General features: G+C 47.4%; 1 protein-coding gene across 1 annotated transcript; it reads left to right on the top strand.

Moving 5' to 3' along the window:
- The first annotated feature begins 1,602 nt into the window (after positions 1 to 1,602).
- On the top strand, positions 1,603 to 19,533 carry LOC138528292 (pepsin A-like). The gene is made up of 9 exons (XM_069639755.1): positions 1,603 to 1,687; positions 3,460 to 3,616; positions 6,549 to 6,666; positions 8,840 to 8,958; positions 9,052 to 9,248; positions 9,660 to 9,776; positions 16,096 to 16,240; positions 17,967 to 18,065; positions 19,285 to 19,533. The coding sequence occupies exons 1-9, from the start codon at positions 1,635 to 1,637 to the stop codon at positions 19,411 to 19,413; spliced, it is 1,134 nt and encodes a 377-aa protein (XP_069495856.1). The 5' UTR covers positions 1,603 to 1,634; the 3' UTR covers positions 19,414 to 19,533.
- The last annotated feature ends 1,227 nt before the right edge of the window (positions 19,534 to 20,760 follow it).

Here is a 20,760-nt window from a genome sequence, read left to right as displayed (position 1 = left end):
GTGGATGTTTACAACTCCCTGAAGATGGCAAAGAATTCTTTGGTCCCTGATTTAGCTTTAGCTATGCTGGTGTTAAACGAGGTGGCTTTGGCTTTTATAATGGCGGCTTTGTATTCTCTGGAGATAGTCTTAACAGTTACTTTCGAGGAATCAAAAGGGTTAGCTTTCCAGGAGAAGCGTGCTGCCCTTTTCCTAGTGCATATCTCCAGAAGCTTCAGGGAGCACCAGGCATTTGAGTGCTTGGTGCGCTTGGCTTTCCTTAGGGTGAGTGAGCTGATGGCATCGACTGCTTGGGTGATGAGGGTCTTGCAGGTACTAGCAAGAGTTTCAGGGTCACTGGAGAAAGGGGCTGGAGGGCAGGCACCAGGAGGTAGGGGGTGAGCTTTTCCTTTGTGAGCTTCCGGGAGCTCCTATCGACTGCCGAGGGCAGGGGAGTCTCTTGCTTGGGTGACCACTTGGTGATGTTAAGGTCGAAATTAATGGAATGATGGTCAGACCAAGGAATGGGGGAGATGTCTGTGATCAAGAGGGGGCAGTTGTGGTAGGCAACCCAGTCTCCACCACCAATGGCAAATTATGCAAGGTATATAATTCTAATGTGTGACCTACATCTCCCCCACCCATGACAAATTATGCAGGGTAAATAAATCTAACATGTGCCCGGCATCAAACGCTCAGCCTCTTACTGTATCAGACACAACTCTGCATTAGCTCCCTCCATCTGCCTTCCTAACGTGATACAAAATGCATCACCCAAAGCAAGCACACATTTGATCCATGAATTTGACTGGCCCTTGGCACACCACCATATGTGTACAATATCCCAGACATGGGTAAGAGGTCTTGTCCTTCTGAACACAAATATCCAGCAAAACCCGGACACCACAAGCAAAGCACAAGTGCACGCAGGCCAGATTCACTCAATGATGAAACATCAGCATCTGCTCCGCTGCGTCTAGTCCCACGAACCCAAACATTCACTCACATTTCATTTGCAGAAAGCAATGAGCTAAGAGTCTGTCCAAATGCAAAACTCTTTGACCAAATAGCATTGCAGAACATCTGCTTACTGACCATTCTGTTTGAGAGTGCTACCCAAAAGAATTAAGTCACATTTTAGGGTTTGTGTTGCGTGCATCTAAGTCATGCCCAACTCTGTAGCGTGAAAAGGGCCAGGGTGAGTCGACTCATGTGGACACACCATGTGCAGGTAGTGATTCAGGGCCCAGGGGGTAGGCAATGTGTGTCTGAGACTAAGCACTTGGAAGGTCACCAACACAGTCTTGGGTTTGACTATATGATAGGAAAATATGCACGAAGGCTGTGCTGGCTACACAACAGTGAGTATTCATGGAACCCAATGTAAGTCCATCTTCTGAACGCCAGCAGTGGAGTGCGCGTGCATTAGGAAAGATAATAGAATTACACTAAGATTACATGTCGAGGAAAACACTCTTATCAGCGCGTGCAATGCCATATCAGTCCCCAATGATATGTTCCCGCTGCTTATCGGCCTGTGAAGGTTGTCTGGTGGACAGAGCAGCAGTGTATATAAGGGCCCCCTCCACAAGGGCCTCCATATCTGCAGTCCAGAGCCCAGTCCTTTCCTTGGCACTGAAGCAGAAGAGAGAACCATGAAGTGGCTGTTCCTTCTAGGGCTGGTGGCCCTCTCCGAGTGCCTGGTCAAGTGAGTATTCACCGGACCCGCGGCGTTCCCAGGGGGGTCTGTGAGAGGCACGCAGAGGGTCCATGGCCCCCATGAATGACATGAAGTCCTGGGGGTCATATATCGAGCTGCAGGCTACCTGGACATGCCATGCTATGCCACTGGGGGATGGATCGTGTGCTTCTCTCATGTACATGCTCGCAGATCTGGGAAATGCAAGATAGCTTGGCTGTTGTGTTGGATGCATGCATGCTCTACACCCCCTGAGCTCTGCCTGCAGGTTGGTTTCTAGGAGCTTTGTGTGGAGAGCATAGAGGCATTAGTAGCCAGAGTGGCGTCGTGCGTGTCCGTGGAGCTAGAATGTTAAGCTGACTGTAGTGGAGTGGAGTGAACGGGCACCTCCTTGGAATAGATCACTCCATTGGCTCTTTCTACTTCCCACGATCTGTGCTGTAATTATTAAGAAACAGTTTTGTTATTGAGTTTCTCAGGCACCGTGTTTTTTACTGCAAAATATGGAATAGTACAAAAATTAAAACATGCATAATGACAGTAAACATAATTGCAACAGGTATATTATTTATGCCCTATATTAATAAGCTACTCTTATGCCCCAAGAACTCTCTTCTGGCGTGCACATCCCTGTCACTTGGAGTTCTGGGGATTACAGCAGCTGCTGATGTTCAGGGCATTTTGCTCCAGCCGAGCTGCATGAAGCTCGCAGTGCACTGCTGTGAAAGGCTTTGTAGGATTATGCTCATGATTTAGGAGAGATTTCCTGGTGTTATATTCTATTTGGGACCAGTGAGGGCACTGCCCAGTCTCTATGCAGAAGCGTGGTTAGCTCGTGCACCCATGCCATGATCTCTAATGGGGCCCCACATAGGCAAAGGGTTTTGGGTTTCAAGATAACATGTTACATAAGGAGATACTTAGGGCACAGTGACTCTCCTGCTATGCTCCAGTCCTCTGGAATTCCATCCCAGTAGGAATCTGGACCCTCCGGCATCCTGTTCTGGAAAGGGCTAAAAGCCGGGCTATTTCATCACACCTTGACGTTACAGATTCTCAGGCTACTACTCACCACTCCTGGGGTGACTATCGGCAACTCATCACAGTGTAACCATGGTAACTGTCTGCCTTTCAACTCTCTCGCCTGTTCATGTTGTCCTAAACCAGCTGTACTGCGGTCCACTATAGACACGTAATAGAATTATATCATGAAATAGATCATGGATATAATGACATTAAGACCACAATATATTTAGGTGAAACTGTATTAGCACAACAGCCCAGCAAGAAAAACAACACAGAAGGAAGGTAAGGCACTGATGTATAAGTGATCTCACAGCGAGCAGACTCATCCGGTCGTGCCGGCATAGTGCGGCACACGGTGCTGGATCCCTTTTCTCAGTCTTCGATCATTATGCATCATCAGGTTCCACTCTGCCCCTTGTGCTCCACCTTATAACCTGTTTGAGGGATAAACCAGGCACTCATTCAGCACAGTTATAAAGAAGATTACTCATCACAGTTACTGTCTATGTTGGCATACTCCTCCGCAGCTGCGCGTCTACGTCATGTTCGCCGCACATAGTTGCCCATGACTCCCATCTGATGTGTAGCTACCTTCCATGCAATATTATGATCTGTCTTACTGTAACTTGTGAATATTATGACTGCTGCCTGACATCACTAAGCGCTTCTTAGAAGAAAGGCTATACATTAAGGTTCTGAATGCTTTATTCTCGTTCTACTTCACCCAACTTGTACCCAATGCCCCTTCCTTTTAGGGTTCCTCTGCACAAAGGGAAATCCCTCCGGGATCGCCTCAGGGAAGATGGGAAGCTGAAGGATTTTCTGAAGACTCACCAAGTGAATCTGGCCTCCAAATACTTCCCAAGACTGGCGGCACAGGTGGCCACCGAGCCGATGACCAACTACATGGACGTGAGTCATTCTCTCGACGCATGCCACATCCCCCCCAAACCCTTTGTGACCCTCAACAAGAGCTTCCTGTGATCATTTAGTTTCTTTTTTATCGTGTTGTTTATGCTTGTGCTGAGCAGAGCACACAACGATCATGTTGTCCATCTTGGATTCACAAAGCAAGTAATCACACCGGCGCATAGGCAGCATAGTCATACATTACTCCTAAAGCTTGGTAGTCACTGTGGCCTCCTGCCCTTGAGCCACGCAGATTCTTTGTTTATAATGGACAACCTCCACCATATCATTTTACTAAACAATCCCACTTGAGCGCTTTGCTCATTGAAAGGGCACAGCTGTTAATTGGGCCACGAGTATAAGTTTATGCTAGCACAATTGTGCCAGTGCGCCATGTATGTCGCAACATTTCCGTGAAGATACCAGTCTGAAAACTCATGTTCAAAAGAGCAGGGATAGTATTGAGGGCAATTTTTTAATATGTCGACAGATTGGGGCATTATGTGAGCATGGGAGAGAAATTGCCGGACATTTCCCCAGGTAGTTCCTCGTTCCTCACAAAGCGGCACTATGGTACTTGTGATTTAACCTCTGCCGCATATCATGATTTCTGAACAATAGCTTGTGATGGTGCCAGAAGTAATTACTACTATCACCTTAGAGCAGAGTATTAACCGTCCTTGCTTAGATCAATCCAAGGCGAAGCCATGCCCCACAAACTGATTGACAGGTCACATTGAGACAAGCATATCTACCATCCTTGCCATTAATGGCCGCAACCCAGCTTAACACAGGCTGGGCAGTGCCAGTACCTGCCGGGACAGCCTGCTGGTGAGTCGTTATCACCATTACCACCGCTAGGGCAAAATGCACTTAGTGCACTCTATGGGGCTGCTTTCAATATGATTGATGCATACACATGCCTTAACTCAAGAATATACATGTGGTTCTTTCTTAATTAGGAACAGTTTCAATCAGGGGACTGATTTAACTCCTTCTGATGCACCCATAAAACAATATCGTACCTTTCTGTTCCAATAATGTGTTGATATTGTGTTGGTTATCTGGAAATTGATATCGTCAACTTTTAGCCAAGATCATTCCATGTCACTGCCTCTACCCACTACTCATGAGCTCTTTCACTTGGTGCAGAGAGTAGAACATGACCACCAGTCTGGCTCAAGAGCAGCCAGAAGCACAGAGACTGCTCTCCTGAACATCCGTGAAGATCTGCTCTCCAAACATGACTCTAACATTCCCTCTGTCCTCATCCTTCTTGATCTCTCTTCTGCCTTCGACACGGTCAACCATACCATCCTCAACCGTCTCTGGGTATAACTGATCAGGCTCTAGCCTGGCTGACCTCTTTCTTCTCTGATTGACCCTCCCAGGTCCAACTGGGTTCCTTCCTTTCTTCTATCTTCCTCTCTACCTGTAGTGTTCCCCACGGGTCTAACCTCTCACCCTGTCTTTTCAACCAGTACATGGCAACTCTAGCACACTGCATTGCCATTTTCTGCTCAGATTTCCAGTGCTATGCTGATGACACTCAACTCATTTTCGGGCTGCCCTCAGCCACCTCCTCTCCCTCTCTGATCTCTGATTGCCTAACTGCCATTTATGATTGGTGTGCCGCCAATGATCTTTGTCTGAATGTCAGCAAGATGGAGATCCTCCTCATCGGCACACCTTCACCATCCTTTCCCCTCACTCTCTGGCCAGCCTCCCTTGGCCATCCTCCTACCTCCACCTGCAAGGCTAAGAACCTTGGGGTCATCTTTGACTCCACATTTTCCTTCTCGCCCACATCTCTGAGGTCACTAAAAAGTCAAACTTCCTACTGCACCTCCTCAGAGGTACTCTGCCTTTCCTCTCCTTCCCCCAGTAACTCACTGTCTCCCAAGCTCTGGTTCTTTCTAGGTTGGACTATTGTAACAGCCTCTTTCTAAATCTACCTGCCTCTACTCTCCGCCCTTTACAACTAATCCAGAACAGGACTGCCAGACTTGTCCTTGTCCTCAAGCCCTGGGATCGTATCTCTCCAGCTCTGAAATCTCTCCATTGGCTCCCAGTGGATGCAAGGATTACAATCAAAACCCTCTGCATTGTCCACAAGGCTTTCTGGGGCCTGGGTCCAAAATACCTTCAGCTATCCCTCCGCAAATAAATCCCCTCTCGAGCTCTTCGCTCCTCTACCTCTAACTAACTCCTGGTCAGTCGTTTTTCAAAGAAACGAGCTGAGGGTAGATCTCAGTCCTCGGCTGGGGCCTCCCTCTGGAACAGCCTCCCTGCCACTCTGAAACTTGAGGAGAACCATCTCCAGTTCCGGAAGCACCTCAAGACCTTCCTGTTTGCTTCTGCCTTTGCACCCCCTCTGCCCTGCAGATCTGCTCTCTCTTGGCACTGCGCACCTGGCCACCCTCTGTCCCCTGGGCACAGATACCTCATAACCCTGCAGCCCTCGTGCACTGCCTCCTGGCCACCCCTTGCACTGGTGACTGTATCTGTACCCATACAGTCCCCCACCACCCCCCACACTTTTTTTTTCTCTTTCTGCCCTTATCAGTCTTACCCAGTCTGCTGCCGTAAACACAGCTCTTGAAACTTGCTGGCTGCACTAGCACAGTTTATTGACTCAATTTTCTATCTATTTGTATTTATTATGTATCTGTTCTCCTCTGCTCTGCACTTTGCACTCTCCCCCTTCCATGCACTTGTTCCCCTTTCTCTCTCCCATGCACTTGCACATTCTCAATGTCACAGGGCCTAGTAAGATCATTGTTGTTGTTCTCGCCTGTTCCCCTCCCTTGCCTTGTTGCGCTCTAAATCACTTATGTACGAGCACGATACAAATAAAATATCATATCATATCATAACACAGTTCTTTTTGCTGGAATGAGAACTCATTGCATACTGTTTTTTTGCATTCTGACAGACAACCTATTATGGAACTATCTCCATCGGGACACCGCCCCAGAACTTCAATGTCATCTTTGACAGCGGTTCAGCCAACCTCTGGGTCCCATCTACCTCCTGCACCAGTAGTGCCTGCTGTAAGTATCTCCAATGGATCAATAACTATAATATCAATAATCAATAAAACGTGCAACAACCTTGCTGGGACCACTTCTTTCCTGTCCATTTTCCACTTTTGGATCAGTTGTCTTTCTTGTAAGGTTGCTCTAATGTGCATTCAATTTCCTAATGCAATGCACGGCGGATCACCGCTTCCTTCCCTCCTGTCACTGGAGGCTCTAATGTGCATTAAATTTCCTAAGGCAATGCATGGCGGATCACCGCTTCCTTCCCTCCTGTCACTGGAGGCTCTAATGTGCATTAAATGTCCTAAGGCAATGCACGGCGGATCACCGCTTCCTTCCCTCCTGTCACTGGAGGCTCTAATGTACATTAAATGTCCTAATGCAAGGCATGGCGGATCACCGCTTGCTTCCCTCCTGTCACTGGAGGCTCTAATGTGCATTCAATTTCCTAATGCAAAGCATGGCGGATCACTGCTTCCTTCCCTCCTGTCACTAGAGGCTCTAATGTGCATTCAAAGTCCTAATGCAATGCATGGCGGATCACCGCTTGCTTCCCTCCTGTCACTGGAGGCTCTAATGTGCATTAAATTTCCTAAGGCAATGCATGGCGGATCACCGCTTCCCTCCCTCCTGTCACTGGAGGCTCTAATGTGCATTAAATTTCCTAAGGCAATGCATGGCGGATCACCGCTTCCCTCCCTCCTGTCACTGTAGGCTCTAATGTGCATTCAATTTCCTAATGCAATGCACGGTGGATCACCGCTTCCTTCCCTCATGTCACTAGAGGCTCTAGGCAATGATTGGCGGATCACTGCTTCCTTCCCTCCTGTCACTGGAGGCTCTAATGTGCATTAAATTTCCTAAGGCAATGCATGGCGGATCACCGCTTCCTTCCCTCCTATCACGAGAAGACATCTTTCCTTAGTCTGCCAATGGAACGAAGCCTAGTTTGTGCTCTTTGATTTGAGTGGTAGAAAGTCAGAGGACCAGCATTTTCGATTTTTTGGGTAGCTATTAGAAGGATTCCCTGGGGATGCGACATCGATTACAATCGCTCATGTGGCCATAATTGCAACCCAACGGTGGTGGCTTTGCCAGAGCTATGGAATGTGCCCAAACAGGAACTGGTGTGTCTGGACCCTAGGGGTGTTTCCTTTGAGATGGTTCCCAGAAGCACACCTTGCAAGTGATGTTGCAAATAGTTGTTCCATTATTTTCTATGAATTGGTCCAACATGATGGTATCTTCCTTGGTCTGTTATTTTCCAATGTTTGTTGCCTCTGTGTTTGCAACAAAAAAAACAAAATCGTTTAATTTGGAGAAAAAAAGGCACTGGCTTTCTTTAGTAGATTTTTGTTCATTATAGTTAAGAGGTTAGTTTGACTATTTTCTTTTATTTGGTTCTTGTAATTTAAACATGTCTCCTCTGAAGGCTTTTTGTTTCTTCATAAGCAGACTTGTAAAAGTGTGATTATTCCAGATGTCATTTCTGGTAATATTCTGAGATTGCTAACTGAGTAACATTGAGTAGTGTAATATTCTGAGGTCAGTAAACTGCGTAACATTGAGTTGTATAATATTCTGTGGTCACTAAACTGAGTAACATTGAGTTGTGTAATATTCTGAGTTCGCTAAACTGAGTAACATTGAGTCATGTAATATCACAATGTCGCAAAACTGCGAAACTGAGTAACATTGAGTTGTGTAATATTCTGAGGTGGCTAATCCGAGTAACATTGAGTTGTGTAATATTCTGAGGTTGCTACACTGAGTAACATTGAGTTGCGCAATATTCCATTTACTTGCAACATGGCAAAGCAGTGGGGTGTTTGTGGGAGGGAGGGGCTATTGTTGCCTCATGTCATTGCTCCATGAATGACAATTTGATTGGCGGGTGTCAGGTAATGTCCATCGTGTTGTCGCTAGGATCTTTGCAATGTTGAATCAGGTTAAGATGCCTGGGAATCCATTTGGGGGTACAGTATGCTGCATTGCATTGTTTATTAAAGTGTATTTTGAAGTGATCTAGGAGCTTCTCCTGTGACCTCAAATAAGATCCAATAAGCAAAATTAAACAGGATCATAGGGGCCACCGGCTCACTGGGATGGCCCAAAAATAGCAAGGACCATTGTAACTAATGTTAATGAGTGACAGGCACTAAAAAGCAACATTTTCTATCCGCAGCAAATCACAACGAGTTTAACCCTTCCAGCTCCTCCACGTTCCAGGCCACCAGCCAAAGCCTGTCAATTGGGTATGGCACAGGAAGCATGACTGGAGTCCTGGGATACGACACCGTCCAGGTAGGCGCTACAGGCCTTGACATTGAGTCGTCGTCTTCTGCTAACTCCAGTGTTGATTACTGGTTAATACCATTATCGTACTTCCATTCACAGGTTGGAGGCCTCACAGTTACAAACCAAGTCTTCGGTCTGGCCTACACTGAAGCCGACTTCTTTTCCCAAATGCCGTTTGACGGCATCCTGGGCGTGGCATATCCGAGCATTGCTTCCGACGGAGCCACCCCTGTCTTTGATAACATGTGGAGCCAGGGTCTGCTCTCGCAGGATCTCTTCTCCGTCTACCTGAGCGCGTAAGTCAGGGCCTGGTGTGCCATCTATGCATATACAAGATGGTGTTCATACAGCCTGGGAGATCAATTTTAAATATCACCAATATCAACGTAATTTTGTGCACATTGTGTTTGGCTGCACCCGCACACTTCTGTAAGAGTGAATGCGGACGCACACAAGTTTATTACTTCATATGCATGGGCAATGCATGTGTACAGATCAGGTAATGCCCTTTTGCCAATGTGTCGGCATTACCTCCAGCCTTATTTGCCTCTCTGTAGTCTATGTAACTGTTGTTAATGCTTGATGTTGCCCGTTGTTGACTCTCTGATGAATCCCACAGTGCAGCGTTCCCCTGTCAAACACCTCTAAGAACTTCTCTATGTTCATGGTTCAGAAGTCAAGTCCCTCCCTCTTCTTCGTCTCTGCAGGAACGGAGCCAGCGGGAGCGTGGTGATCTTTGGAGGATATGAAACTTCTTACTACTCCGGCGCTATGAACTGGATCCCTCTCTCCTCCCAGGGCTACTGGCAGATCACCGTGGACAGGTACCTCTTTCTGGGGGCATAGAGCTGGAAATGGATCACTATGCAAGATATGTGACCTCATTATATGCAGGCCCAAAGCTCCCTTCACAAATGGACAGTGCATGTCTTATTTACATTTCTGCAGCTTTAAAAATATGTCAACAGAAACTTTAGAATCCCTGAGCAAGGGTTTTGCCTAAATGTATTTTCTAGTACAAATAGCAAGATACCCACCATGTCATCCATTTTATTGGATTACTGGGACATATGTTTAGAAGTTTGTGTAGTGCACATGCCTTCCCAAATCAGATGCCAGTATCACAAACAATAAAGGAAGAAAATCAGGAATGGACGCCATTACTTTAATATTAAATTTAAAAAATCCTAGCATACGCATTTGTTGATAGACACCCCATAGACGCCAAGCTCTGCACAATAGGAAGTCTTGGGGGACAAACCCCTGATCTGAGACAGGAAATGTTAGAGCTGGGATTGTGCAACTGGATGAAGCAAACACGTTCTTGGTAGAGTGCATGTGTAAAGAGCAAAGGTTGAATAAGTTCAGCCAATTTATCTGTAAAGCTGTAAGGCACGCCATTACCTCAGCAACCCTAAACCAAGTGTTATCTGTGGTGTACAGAGGTACACTCAGCACCAAATCCATAGACCCAGATGAGACTAACCCCAATGCAAGATGGTGAATCACATGACCTTCACACAGGAAGACATTCAGCTGCACTTCTAAATCTACTGCAATCATAGCCAAGACCTTGCACAATACACCATCGCATAAGGTTGACCGCAAGATTTTAAGTATCAGCAGAGAGTGTGTTCTTTATCAGCACGTTTCCATACTATTCCTTATAATAGGAGTGCATTCATATTGTTGTGTACACCAGGAATCCATTGCAGTGCATTAGGGTGCTTTCCAAGTGCTTGGCCAAGGACTTCAAGAGCTGGTAACACTAGACTTGTGTAACCACCAGGAAAGTAAATTATACAGAAACACTCCTGAGGTAGCCAGAATCTAGCCACAGACATTTGGCCCAACCGGGTATTGCCATTCTCCAGGAGCATAGCCACACCGCTTTCTAGGCTGGGCCCTGGAATAAGATTGTGATCCACGGGCCTAAGGTTAGACTGGCCCCCTCTTCTGCTTTGATGCTGTTTTCACTTGACCTGGGCGCGGAGGGGGTGCATTGTGGTGTTTGATGAGGCCAGAGCGTGGTTTGTAATCTTCCCTAAGAGGTGCCCAGCTCTGGTTAGTCAGAGCTCTATCCTCATTCTTCAATCCCCTGTGTGATGGAATCCAGTCAGACCTCCAGGAGATCCACACGTAACGTGCATGAGAGACTAGGTGATGGCCTCCAGTGGTGTAGACTGCCCATTCATTGGCCATCCTTAAAACCCAACTGGATTTCATTATTCAGTGGTCTACATACCCCACCATGGGTTCCAACCTCTGGCGTGACGTACAGGATGGCAGAATGTGTAGATCCATTCAAGGTATTTGTAGAAAATCTTTAGATCTGAAATCCTTCATATTACATTTTTTAAGCTTAAGGACATTTAGCAGAATCAAAATTTGCTGAAAACCTAAAGATAATAAACACAACAAAGTCAAAAATATGCAGAATTGTCTGAGTTTTCCAGTGTGGCCATTGTTTCCGGAGGAGCACCATCTGCGTGCCCTCCTCACATGGTGTCACACACTTGCTTCCCAACATCAACGCCATAACTCTTCAGTATTTAAAGGCTACACCTAATTTCTTAAATTGACTTAATTATATCTGTATTCCCCTTTAATGTACATGTGTACCATTCTAGCAGTGCCTATGGCAAACTATTATGGATACCGTTGCATTGTACCCTTATATGGGGGCATACACATGCAGTTAACGCTATGCGCATACGTAGGCACTACCCTGTCAATGTGTGTTCCTATACGTATGTTGGGTCTATGTATGTGTATGTACCTATGAGGCTAACAACTAAAGCGACATAAAACAATGACAGATGTAGATGTCCAGCCTTGATTCCCCTGGTTACCTTGGGCCAGTACAGCGCCGTCTCCAGGGTGTTCCCTGAGAAATTGGAAATGTAGATATCCCGGAATGCCAAGGCATTCTCAGGCTATCGTCCGCACATCTAGCCACGCTATTCTTTATCGCAATGCTTACACATCTGGTCAAGTCCAAGAGTTAGGAAGTTGGCTGACCCTTCAACAAGCTCCTAAAAAACAACCCTTGACACAACTCCCATACCTTGGACTTCTTGTCCTGTGACCTTCTATAGAGCACACAGGTGATATCCCAGTTGTAAAGCAATAGACCAGCAGAGGGTAGGTGAAGGACAGTATGGAGAGTTCCCGGGTATAGGCAAAGGAGTCATCGGGCCTCATTACGAGGTTGGAGGTAGTCATGGCGCTATTAACGCCATGACTACCTCCAATACTGGTACCGAGTCCGCCCTTGTTCAATGGGGACTTACCGGTCTATTCCGAACTTTGCGGGACCGGTAAGTCCTCATCGAAAAAGCCATTCCCCATTCCCATTTGAGCATAACTGTGGTACCGTTATTAGTTCTCAAGTCCCTTAACGGGCCCCGTCCATAACGCCTGGTAAAACCAGGCATTAAGGAAGGGACCCGCTAAGGGACCTCGGTATAGGGCACAATGGGATTACCGGCACTGATGTCCTTAACGGTGCCCGGTATCCCTTTGCGAGGCCCATCAAAGGGGTCAGTGAATAATGCAGGTCTTTGCACCGTATACATATTTACCAATAATTTCCTCACAACTCTGACCACGTAGCAAGAAGCCAATATGGACTAGGGAAAACACAGAACAGATCCAAAAGCAGATAAACAAAAGGGAAGCACGTGCATAGGCAAAGAGAGTGTGGGAGTCACCTATCCTAAAAGAAGCTCCCACGTCATCACTCACACAAAGCTTGAGGTGACTATGAACTGGATGGTGAAGCCCAAGCAGCATCCAGGACCACATCCCACGTCATCACTCACACAAAGCTTGAGGTGACTATGAGCTGGATGGTGAAGCCCAAGCAGCATCCAGGACCACATCCCACATCATCACTCACACAAAGCTTGAGGTGACTATGAGCTGGATGGTGAAGCCCAAGCAGCATCCAGGACCACATCCGGTGATCACAATGAGGGGCTCCAGCTGCTCCCTGCAAGGCAAACACCCCCACCCCACGTGCAACCCCGAAAATTGCCCAGTCTGGTCCATCTGTCTCCAGGCGGGAAGGCCTTAACCATTTAAAACTAAAGAGAAATTCAGACGTATTTAATAAGCACAACCTGCCGATAGATCTACACTGCCCGAGACACATGTATGCAATGACCAAGAACTGCCTGAGGTCAGGATCCAACTGCCCCACTCACATGCATGCAATGACCAAGAACCGCCTCAGCGCAGGATTCAACTGCCCCACCCACATGCATGCAATGACCAAGAACCGCCCCAGCGCAGGATCCAACTGCCCCACCCACATGCATGCAATGACCAAGAACCGCCTGAGGGCAGGATCCAACTGCCCCACCCACATGTATGCAATGACCAAGAACTGCCTGAGGTCAGGATCCAACTGCCCCACTCACATGCATGCAATGACCAAGAACCGCATGAGGGCAGGATCCAACTGCCCCACCCACTTGTATGCAATGACCAAGAACTGCCCCAGCGCAGGATCCAACTGCCCCACCCACATGCATGCAATGACCAAGAACCGCCTCAGCGCAGGATTCAACTGCCCCACCCACATGCATGCAATGACCAAGAACCGCCCCAGCGCAGGATCCAACTGCCCCACCCACATGCATGCAATGACCAAGAACCGCCTGAGGGCAGGATCCAACTGCCCCACCCACATGTATGCAATGACCAAGAACTGCCTGAGGTCAGGATCCAACTGCCCCACTCACATGCATGCAATGACCAAGAACCGCCTGAGGTCAGGATCCATCTGCCCCACCCACATGCATGCAATGACCAAGAACCGCCTGAGCGCAGGATCCAACTGCCCCACCCACATGCATGCAATGACCAAGAACCGCCTGAGGGCAGGATCCAACTGCCCCACCCACATGCATGCAATGACCAAGAACCGCCTGAGGTCAGGATCCAACCGCCCCACCCACATGCATGCAATGACCAAGAACCGCCTGAGGTCAGGATCCAACCGCCCCACCCACATGCATGCAATGACCAAGAACCGCCTCAGCGCAGGATTCAATTGCCCCACCCACATGCATGCAATGACCAAGAACCGCCTGAGGTCAGGATCCAACTGCCCCACCCACATGTATGCGATGACCAAGAACTGCCTGAGGTCAGGATCCAACTGCCCCACTCACATGTATGCAATGACCAAGAACTGCCTGAGGTCAGGATCCAACTGCCCCACTCACATGCATGCAATGACCAAGAACCGCCTCAGCGCAGGATTCAACTGCCCCACCCACATGCATGCAATGACCAAGAACCGCCTCAGCGCAGGATTCAACTGCCCCACCCACATGCATGCAATGACCAAGAACCGCCTGAGGTCAGGTTCCAACTGCCCCACCCACATGTATGCAATGACCAAGAACTGCCTGAGGTCAGGATCCAACTGCCCCACTCACATGCATGCAATGACCAAGAACCGCCCCAGCGCAGGATCCAACTGCCCCACCCACATGCATGCAATGACCAAGAACCGCCTGAGGTCAGGATCCAACTGCCCCACCCACATGTATGCAATGACCAAGAACTGCCTGAGGTCAGGATCCAACTGCCCCACTCACATGCATGCAATGACCAAGAACCGCCCCAGCGCAGGATCCAACTGCCCCACCCACATGCATGCAATGACCAAGAACCGCCTGAGGGCAGGATCCAACTGCCCCACCCACATGCATGCAATGACCAAGAACCGCCTGAGGTCAGGATCCAACTGCCCCGGTCAGGATCCAACTGCCCCACCCACATGCATGCAATGACCAAGAACCGCCTGAGGTCAGGATCCAACTGCCCCACCCACATGCATGCAATGACCAAGAACCGCCTCAGCGCAGGATCCAACTGCCCCACCCACATGCATGCAATGACCAAGAACCGCCTCAGCGCAGGATCCAACTGCCCCACCCACATGCATGCAATGACCAAGAACCGCCTGAGGTCAGGATCCAACTGCCCCACCCACATGCATGCAATGACCAAGAACCGCCTGAGGTCAGGATCCAACTGCCCCACTCACATGCATGCAATGACCAAGAACCGCCTCAGCACAGGATTCAACTGCCCCACCCACATGCATGCAATGGCCAAGAACCGCCTGAGGGCAGGATCCAACTGCCCCACCCACATGCATGCAATGACCAAGAACCGCCTCAGTGCAGGATCCAACTGCCCCACTCACATGCATGCAATGACCAAGAACCGCCTGAGGGCAGGATTCAACTACCCCACCCACATGCATGCAATGACCAAGAACCGCCTCAGCGCAGGATTCAACTGCCCCACCCACATGCATGCAACGACCAAGAACCGTCTCAGCGCAGGATTCAACTGGGATGAGGGGAAAAGAGAAGGCAATATGATCCCCTGAGGTTCCAATCCAAAAATAGATCTGTTAATGAAAGATTACATAATACACAGTAGTCAAAAGGTACACAGTGAAGGCAGCAAGGTCACATGACTCCTGGAAAACAGTATCATTACTATTACCAACAGGATGTAACTCAAACATTACAAAGAAGACCTGAGGAGCCTCTACCCGTGCATTGAAGAGGGACAGGCCTAGCTCTGCAAGGCCAGGATCTCTTGCCCAGCCCTCAGCCTCAGCAGATGTCTGTGAGAGACAGGCCAATGTGAGGCCAGAACTCAGTGTCACCTGCTCGGGGGAGCCAATGGGAGGCCCTTGCTTCTCGTGTCTGAGTGTCCGCAGCTGGGGGTTGTGGATGGTCCTCATGGTTGCACATCCTGTGACATGGAAGAGGAGCCAGATGCAATGCAGGTTGGCTTCACAGGACCTATAGAGCAAACACACACACCCCAGTATCCTCAAGGGAAGACAGACATGTGTCTCACATTGATAGCCCATTCTCTGCATGTGACTATGATACAGTCTCGCGAGGCCATCAGAGAAGATGGCGGTGGGCACATGTGTCCTGCTTATGCGGGGGATGCTACCATGAAACGGACATATGATATTGGAGCAAGTAAAAACAGGGAGGCCATTCCCAGGACAGGATTGGCAGACTAATAGTTTACGCTCACCTAAGCGTTATGTGTAGGAACTTTCTGTAAGTGTTTTCATTTTGTCTCCTACCTCAGCGTCACCATGAACGGAAACGTCATCGCCTGCAATGGCGGCTGCCAGGCCATCGTAGACACTGGCACGTCTCTCATCGCCGGCTCATCCTCTGGGGTAGCAAACATCCAGAATGCTGTCGGAGCTTATCAGGACTCGAACGGCGAGGTGAGATTTGTACTTGTATTATATATCGGCCTGACCTATGCACTCTATGTTCACATACCATGCACTGAGACTTTTGATTCAGGCTTGTATTTATTGGTGAGGGAAGTGGGAGGGGGAGGCAAGCCAATGTAGCGATTTGAAAACAATCAGAGGATGATCGAAAGAGGAAAAGTGTGGGGAACCATATATATTGTCCATGGGTCGTAAAGTTGAGTGCCTTAACACGAGTACACAAGATCTAGAGTGAGAGAGGAGTCTGGCCCATTAGGCAGGCTTAGGACAAGGGTTGTAGTAGTTCTGTAAGTAAGGAGGGAGTGGATTTTACTGATGCTCATCAGATGAACCGTCGCCAGTGTTGAAGAAGCAGTAATAAAGTGGTAAAAGTTAAGGTCACTGTCAAAATGGACCCCAACGTATGGTGCTTGGGTGCGGGAGGGGAACACTAGTTCAGGTGGAAACGAGATGGGATACAGAATGAGAGGAAGGACTTGGAGGCCGGAAAGTAGATTATTTCAAACTTGGAGGAGTTCAGCACTAGACCACGTAGTGCCATATATCGGGAGCTACGTGGCAGAGAGGTCCGGGTGGAAGCTGAGACCGAGAATAAGATCACAAATAGCTGTTACCAACATAAGAAACAGCATTACATTCTAGCTGGACCAGCAAAGTAGAATCCAAAGAGTGATATCTTCAAGAGATCCTTGGGAGACAGAGCCAAAGCTGAGAAGGCACCAAAGCTCTAGCTCAGAAAGCTTGCAAGGAAAATGTTATCTTCTGAGATGGATTTTCATTTTAGAATGGATCTCCCCTACTTCTAAATTCTGCTGTAATTGGTCACTCAAATCCAAAGACACTTTTGCTGCCATGTGGTTGTTTCTTGCAGTTTGAATGAATCAGAAAACCCTTAGGTCATTGACTCGCATTTGTATGGTTTGGCGAGATATGGCAGTCGGACACACTAACATGCTCTGTGAAGGGACCCGAGCACCTTGATCTCTGCTATTTGCTCAAGTAGAAGCCAATGACTTGCTTAAAGGACTCCCACATATTCACAAGTAGAATAAGCCACAGTGTCAAGTTGCGAATAGTTACACTTTGTACTGAAGTGTTATAGCACACATGCTGTTACAATACGCTTACTACAACCATCATGACTAAGACTGTCGTGATTAAGACCATCATTGCTAAGACCATCATGACTAAGGCCATCATTGCTAAGACCATCATGACTAAGGCCATCATTGCTAAGACCGTCATGACTAAGGCCATCATTGCTAAAACCATCATGACTAAGACCATCATTGCTAAGACCATCATGACTAAGACCGTCATTGCTAAGACCATCATGACTAAGACCATCATTGCTAAGACCATCATTGCTAAGACCATCATTGCTAAGACCATCATGACTAAGACAGTCATAAATAAGACTGTCCTGCCTATTTTGTAATAGTAGGAACTGACAATTGCACTTGCTGTGTGGTGGCTTGTACTTCAAACATGAATGTTTTTGTAGGGCAAAAAATGTTTTTCAGTTAAATATTCTTTTTCACTTTCTCCATACTTTCTATACAATATCTAGTCTGAACAGAGCTAAGCCATAGGCTGTAAATATGAACTACAGTGAGTGCCCAGAATTGAAAATAGCTGGACTGCTTCCACCAGAAATCTCTGTAGTGGTCACTCATGAGTGTAACACAATCTCGTTTCTTCCTCTGCACGTCAGTACGTGGTTAACTGCAACTCTGTTGGCTCTCTGCCCGACATGGTCTTCAACATCAACGGCGTTCAGTACCCGGTCCCTGCCAGTGCCTACATCAACCAGGTAAAGGACTGATTCATGTTGTGTTTCTTGTTATTCCTCAGACTTGAGTGGATGTGCTTGCCTGTTCTACAATCACTTTTTTAAACATGTACTTTTTGTCTTTAACATGTCTGCATCGTCACAGGGTCAGGCACAGATCAAGGATTAGATATTGCTTTAGGTTGGGTATCAGTGTAAGAGATGGGATTGGGGTTATGGTAAGGGTTTGGTTTAGGGTTATATTTAAGGGTGCGGGTAAGGAGAGGGTGAGTGGTACAGGGTTGGAATGGGGGGAAATATGGTAGTTATGTAAATATAAGTTATTAGGGCTAGGATCAAGATTAGAGTTATGATAAGGGCTTGGGTAAGGTATTAGCATAGGATTAGAGTTTGGACTAGGAGCAGGATTAGAGTGTTAAAAGAAGGGGGTAAAATGGGTTTCCCCTGAAATGACAAACTGAAATTTAGAAGAAGTGAAAGCGAGGGGACGATAAGGTAACAATAGGTTAAAAAAACAAAGTGGCTGCAGATAAAGTAAAGACATACATTTAAGGGGCCACATTACACGTTTGGCAGTCTGGAAATGAGGGTGCCGGTAGCAATGTACCAACAGCCTTTCCTGACCATAAACTACGAGTCTGTCTGTAGGGGCCATGGAACTCCCAAGTTCAGGTCCCTACCAGCAGAGTTTTCACTGAAGCACCGACACCATTAGCAACGGAGCCGGTTCTTCAGTGTCCCCTGTGGAGTCCTACGGGACTGGAATGGGGATTTACCCTTCCACCTCTACTCATGATATCCTGTTAGCACCGGGATATCAGGCGGCGGAAACAGTGTGAGGGGGTCGGCGGTAGCAGGGGTTAAAGAGCCAATGCTGAGCACCGGCTCTAAAGATGACAGTGTCTAGCTTTTGGAAGTCTGACCTCTGTGTGACCCTGCAGCCACCTGAGACCTGGCCGTGCTCTTTGAGATAGGAGCCCGGACATCATGGATTTATCGCAATAGCAATATATTGTTATTTATTTATTTATTTCATTTAATTACACGCCCAAACCCTTGGGTATCACGGCGTACAATATAGCAATGTAACATGGGTGAGTTCCATCTAATGTTTGGTGCAAGCCTTGCTGAAGGTAGAAGGTTCCGTGTGTCCGCGCGAGATACCTCAGCGAGCAAAGCATGCAGTGAATAGTCACGCCACAAGTCTGAGGCTAACACATGTGTCCCTGTCCCCTCACAGAACTACTGCACCCTCAACGTCCAGCAAACCCCCGTGGACCTCTGGATCCTGGGCGACGTCTTCATCAGGGAATACTACGTGGTGTTTGACCGAACTAACAACTACGTCGGCCTCGCCCCAATCGCCTGAACATTACTCCTTTTGAATGTTTAAGTTCAATGAACAAACAAATTGCAATGATGATTATAGAAAACAGTCAGTGTGTGTAAAACATGCAAAACCAATAAAGAGCCGTGTGTTTTCATGAAACCATGATTGCCTTCGTTATCAGAGCTGAAAATATGGAATGAGGAGACTGTGGTCACAACACACCAGTGTGATGAGAGGTAAATGGCAGAGAGAAGCAAAGCCAACATGGAGCTTGGTACAACCACATTGCCTCCGCCCTCGGGCAACATTGCCCATCTATCCCCGGTCTTATTCAGAATGGTTGTAGGACCGATTAATGTGACAGTGGTGTTTAATACCTCTGCTGGCACACTTATGCATTAAAGGATCAGATAGGACCCCATCATGTTGCGCCCCCCCACCACCCCCCTGTGCCTGTAAAACAGGCTCAGGGGACGGGTTTGTTTTTAGTGCATTTCAACCCACAGCCCATTCGAGATCTGGGCTTTGCACACTGAAATGCACATGAACAGACCCCTACTTGTGTAAATGTGCAAAGTGGTTGAAATGTTCATTCAAATGAACTTTTTTTAAGTATGACTACCCCACTATCCTTCCCAGAGTGCAGCCCGGGTGCTCTGCCACGTTGCCATGGCGAGAGTCACTCTAACCTGAAGATAAACACTACACAGCAGTACAGGTTGGTATTTCTAAGCCCTCTCTAAAGGAGACTTGAAAGGTCCTCTCGCTCTGCCAGCCTGAGAACTTAGCCCTCCACATGTGTAGCTGGCAGATGGGTTCAATATACTTATCAGCCTGAGTACATGGAGCTACATTAAACATCTGATCAGCAGACAGTTGGTGGGTAAAGACAGAATAGGCAATAACCTTAGCACATGGAAATCGTTAATGGCATCCTCTCAGCCAATCGGAATATGTAGAGTGCAGTCAATAACTACCGGTAATGACTGCATTCTGAAAATCTTTTTTTTTTCTTCTGAAGAACCGAGGGAAATAACAATGCAATTGTCAGGTAAGATCTTGTTTCAACAGGACACTTCCCCTCTGGGAGTACTTTTTTTTGCTGCAACATCCTAATTAATACACGAAAGAGAGAGAGAGAAAGACAGTGGCAAACCCTTTCAGTTTCTTATAGAGAAACCATTTACTTTTACATAACACCTCATGCAAGGTCATGTTAAACCTGCTCTAGTTCAACCAAGTTGCAATTGACATGCGTAAGTTCAGGACAACAATGTTATTTAGAATCTACAAAACAAAACCACATTTAAGGTAGTAATGCAGGTTGTCTATTTATGCAGTATTAAAGCAATTCTTTTTTACTTCAGCACAACATGTCCTCATTTT

This window comes from Ambystoma mexicanum, chromosome 7q (genome assembly GCF_040938575.1).
Source record: "Ambystoma mexicanum isolate Mex_15411 chromosome 7q, UKY_AmexF1_1, whole genome shotgun sequence".
NCBI lineage: Eukaryota > Metazoa > Chordata > Amphibia > Caudata > Ambystomatidae > Ambystoma > Ambystoma mexicanum.
This window is presented reverse-complemented; position numbering and strand designations above follow the sequence as displayed.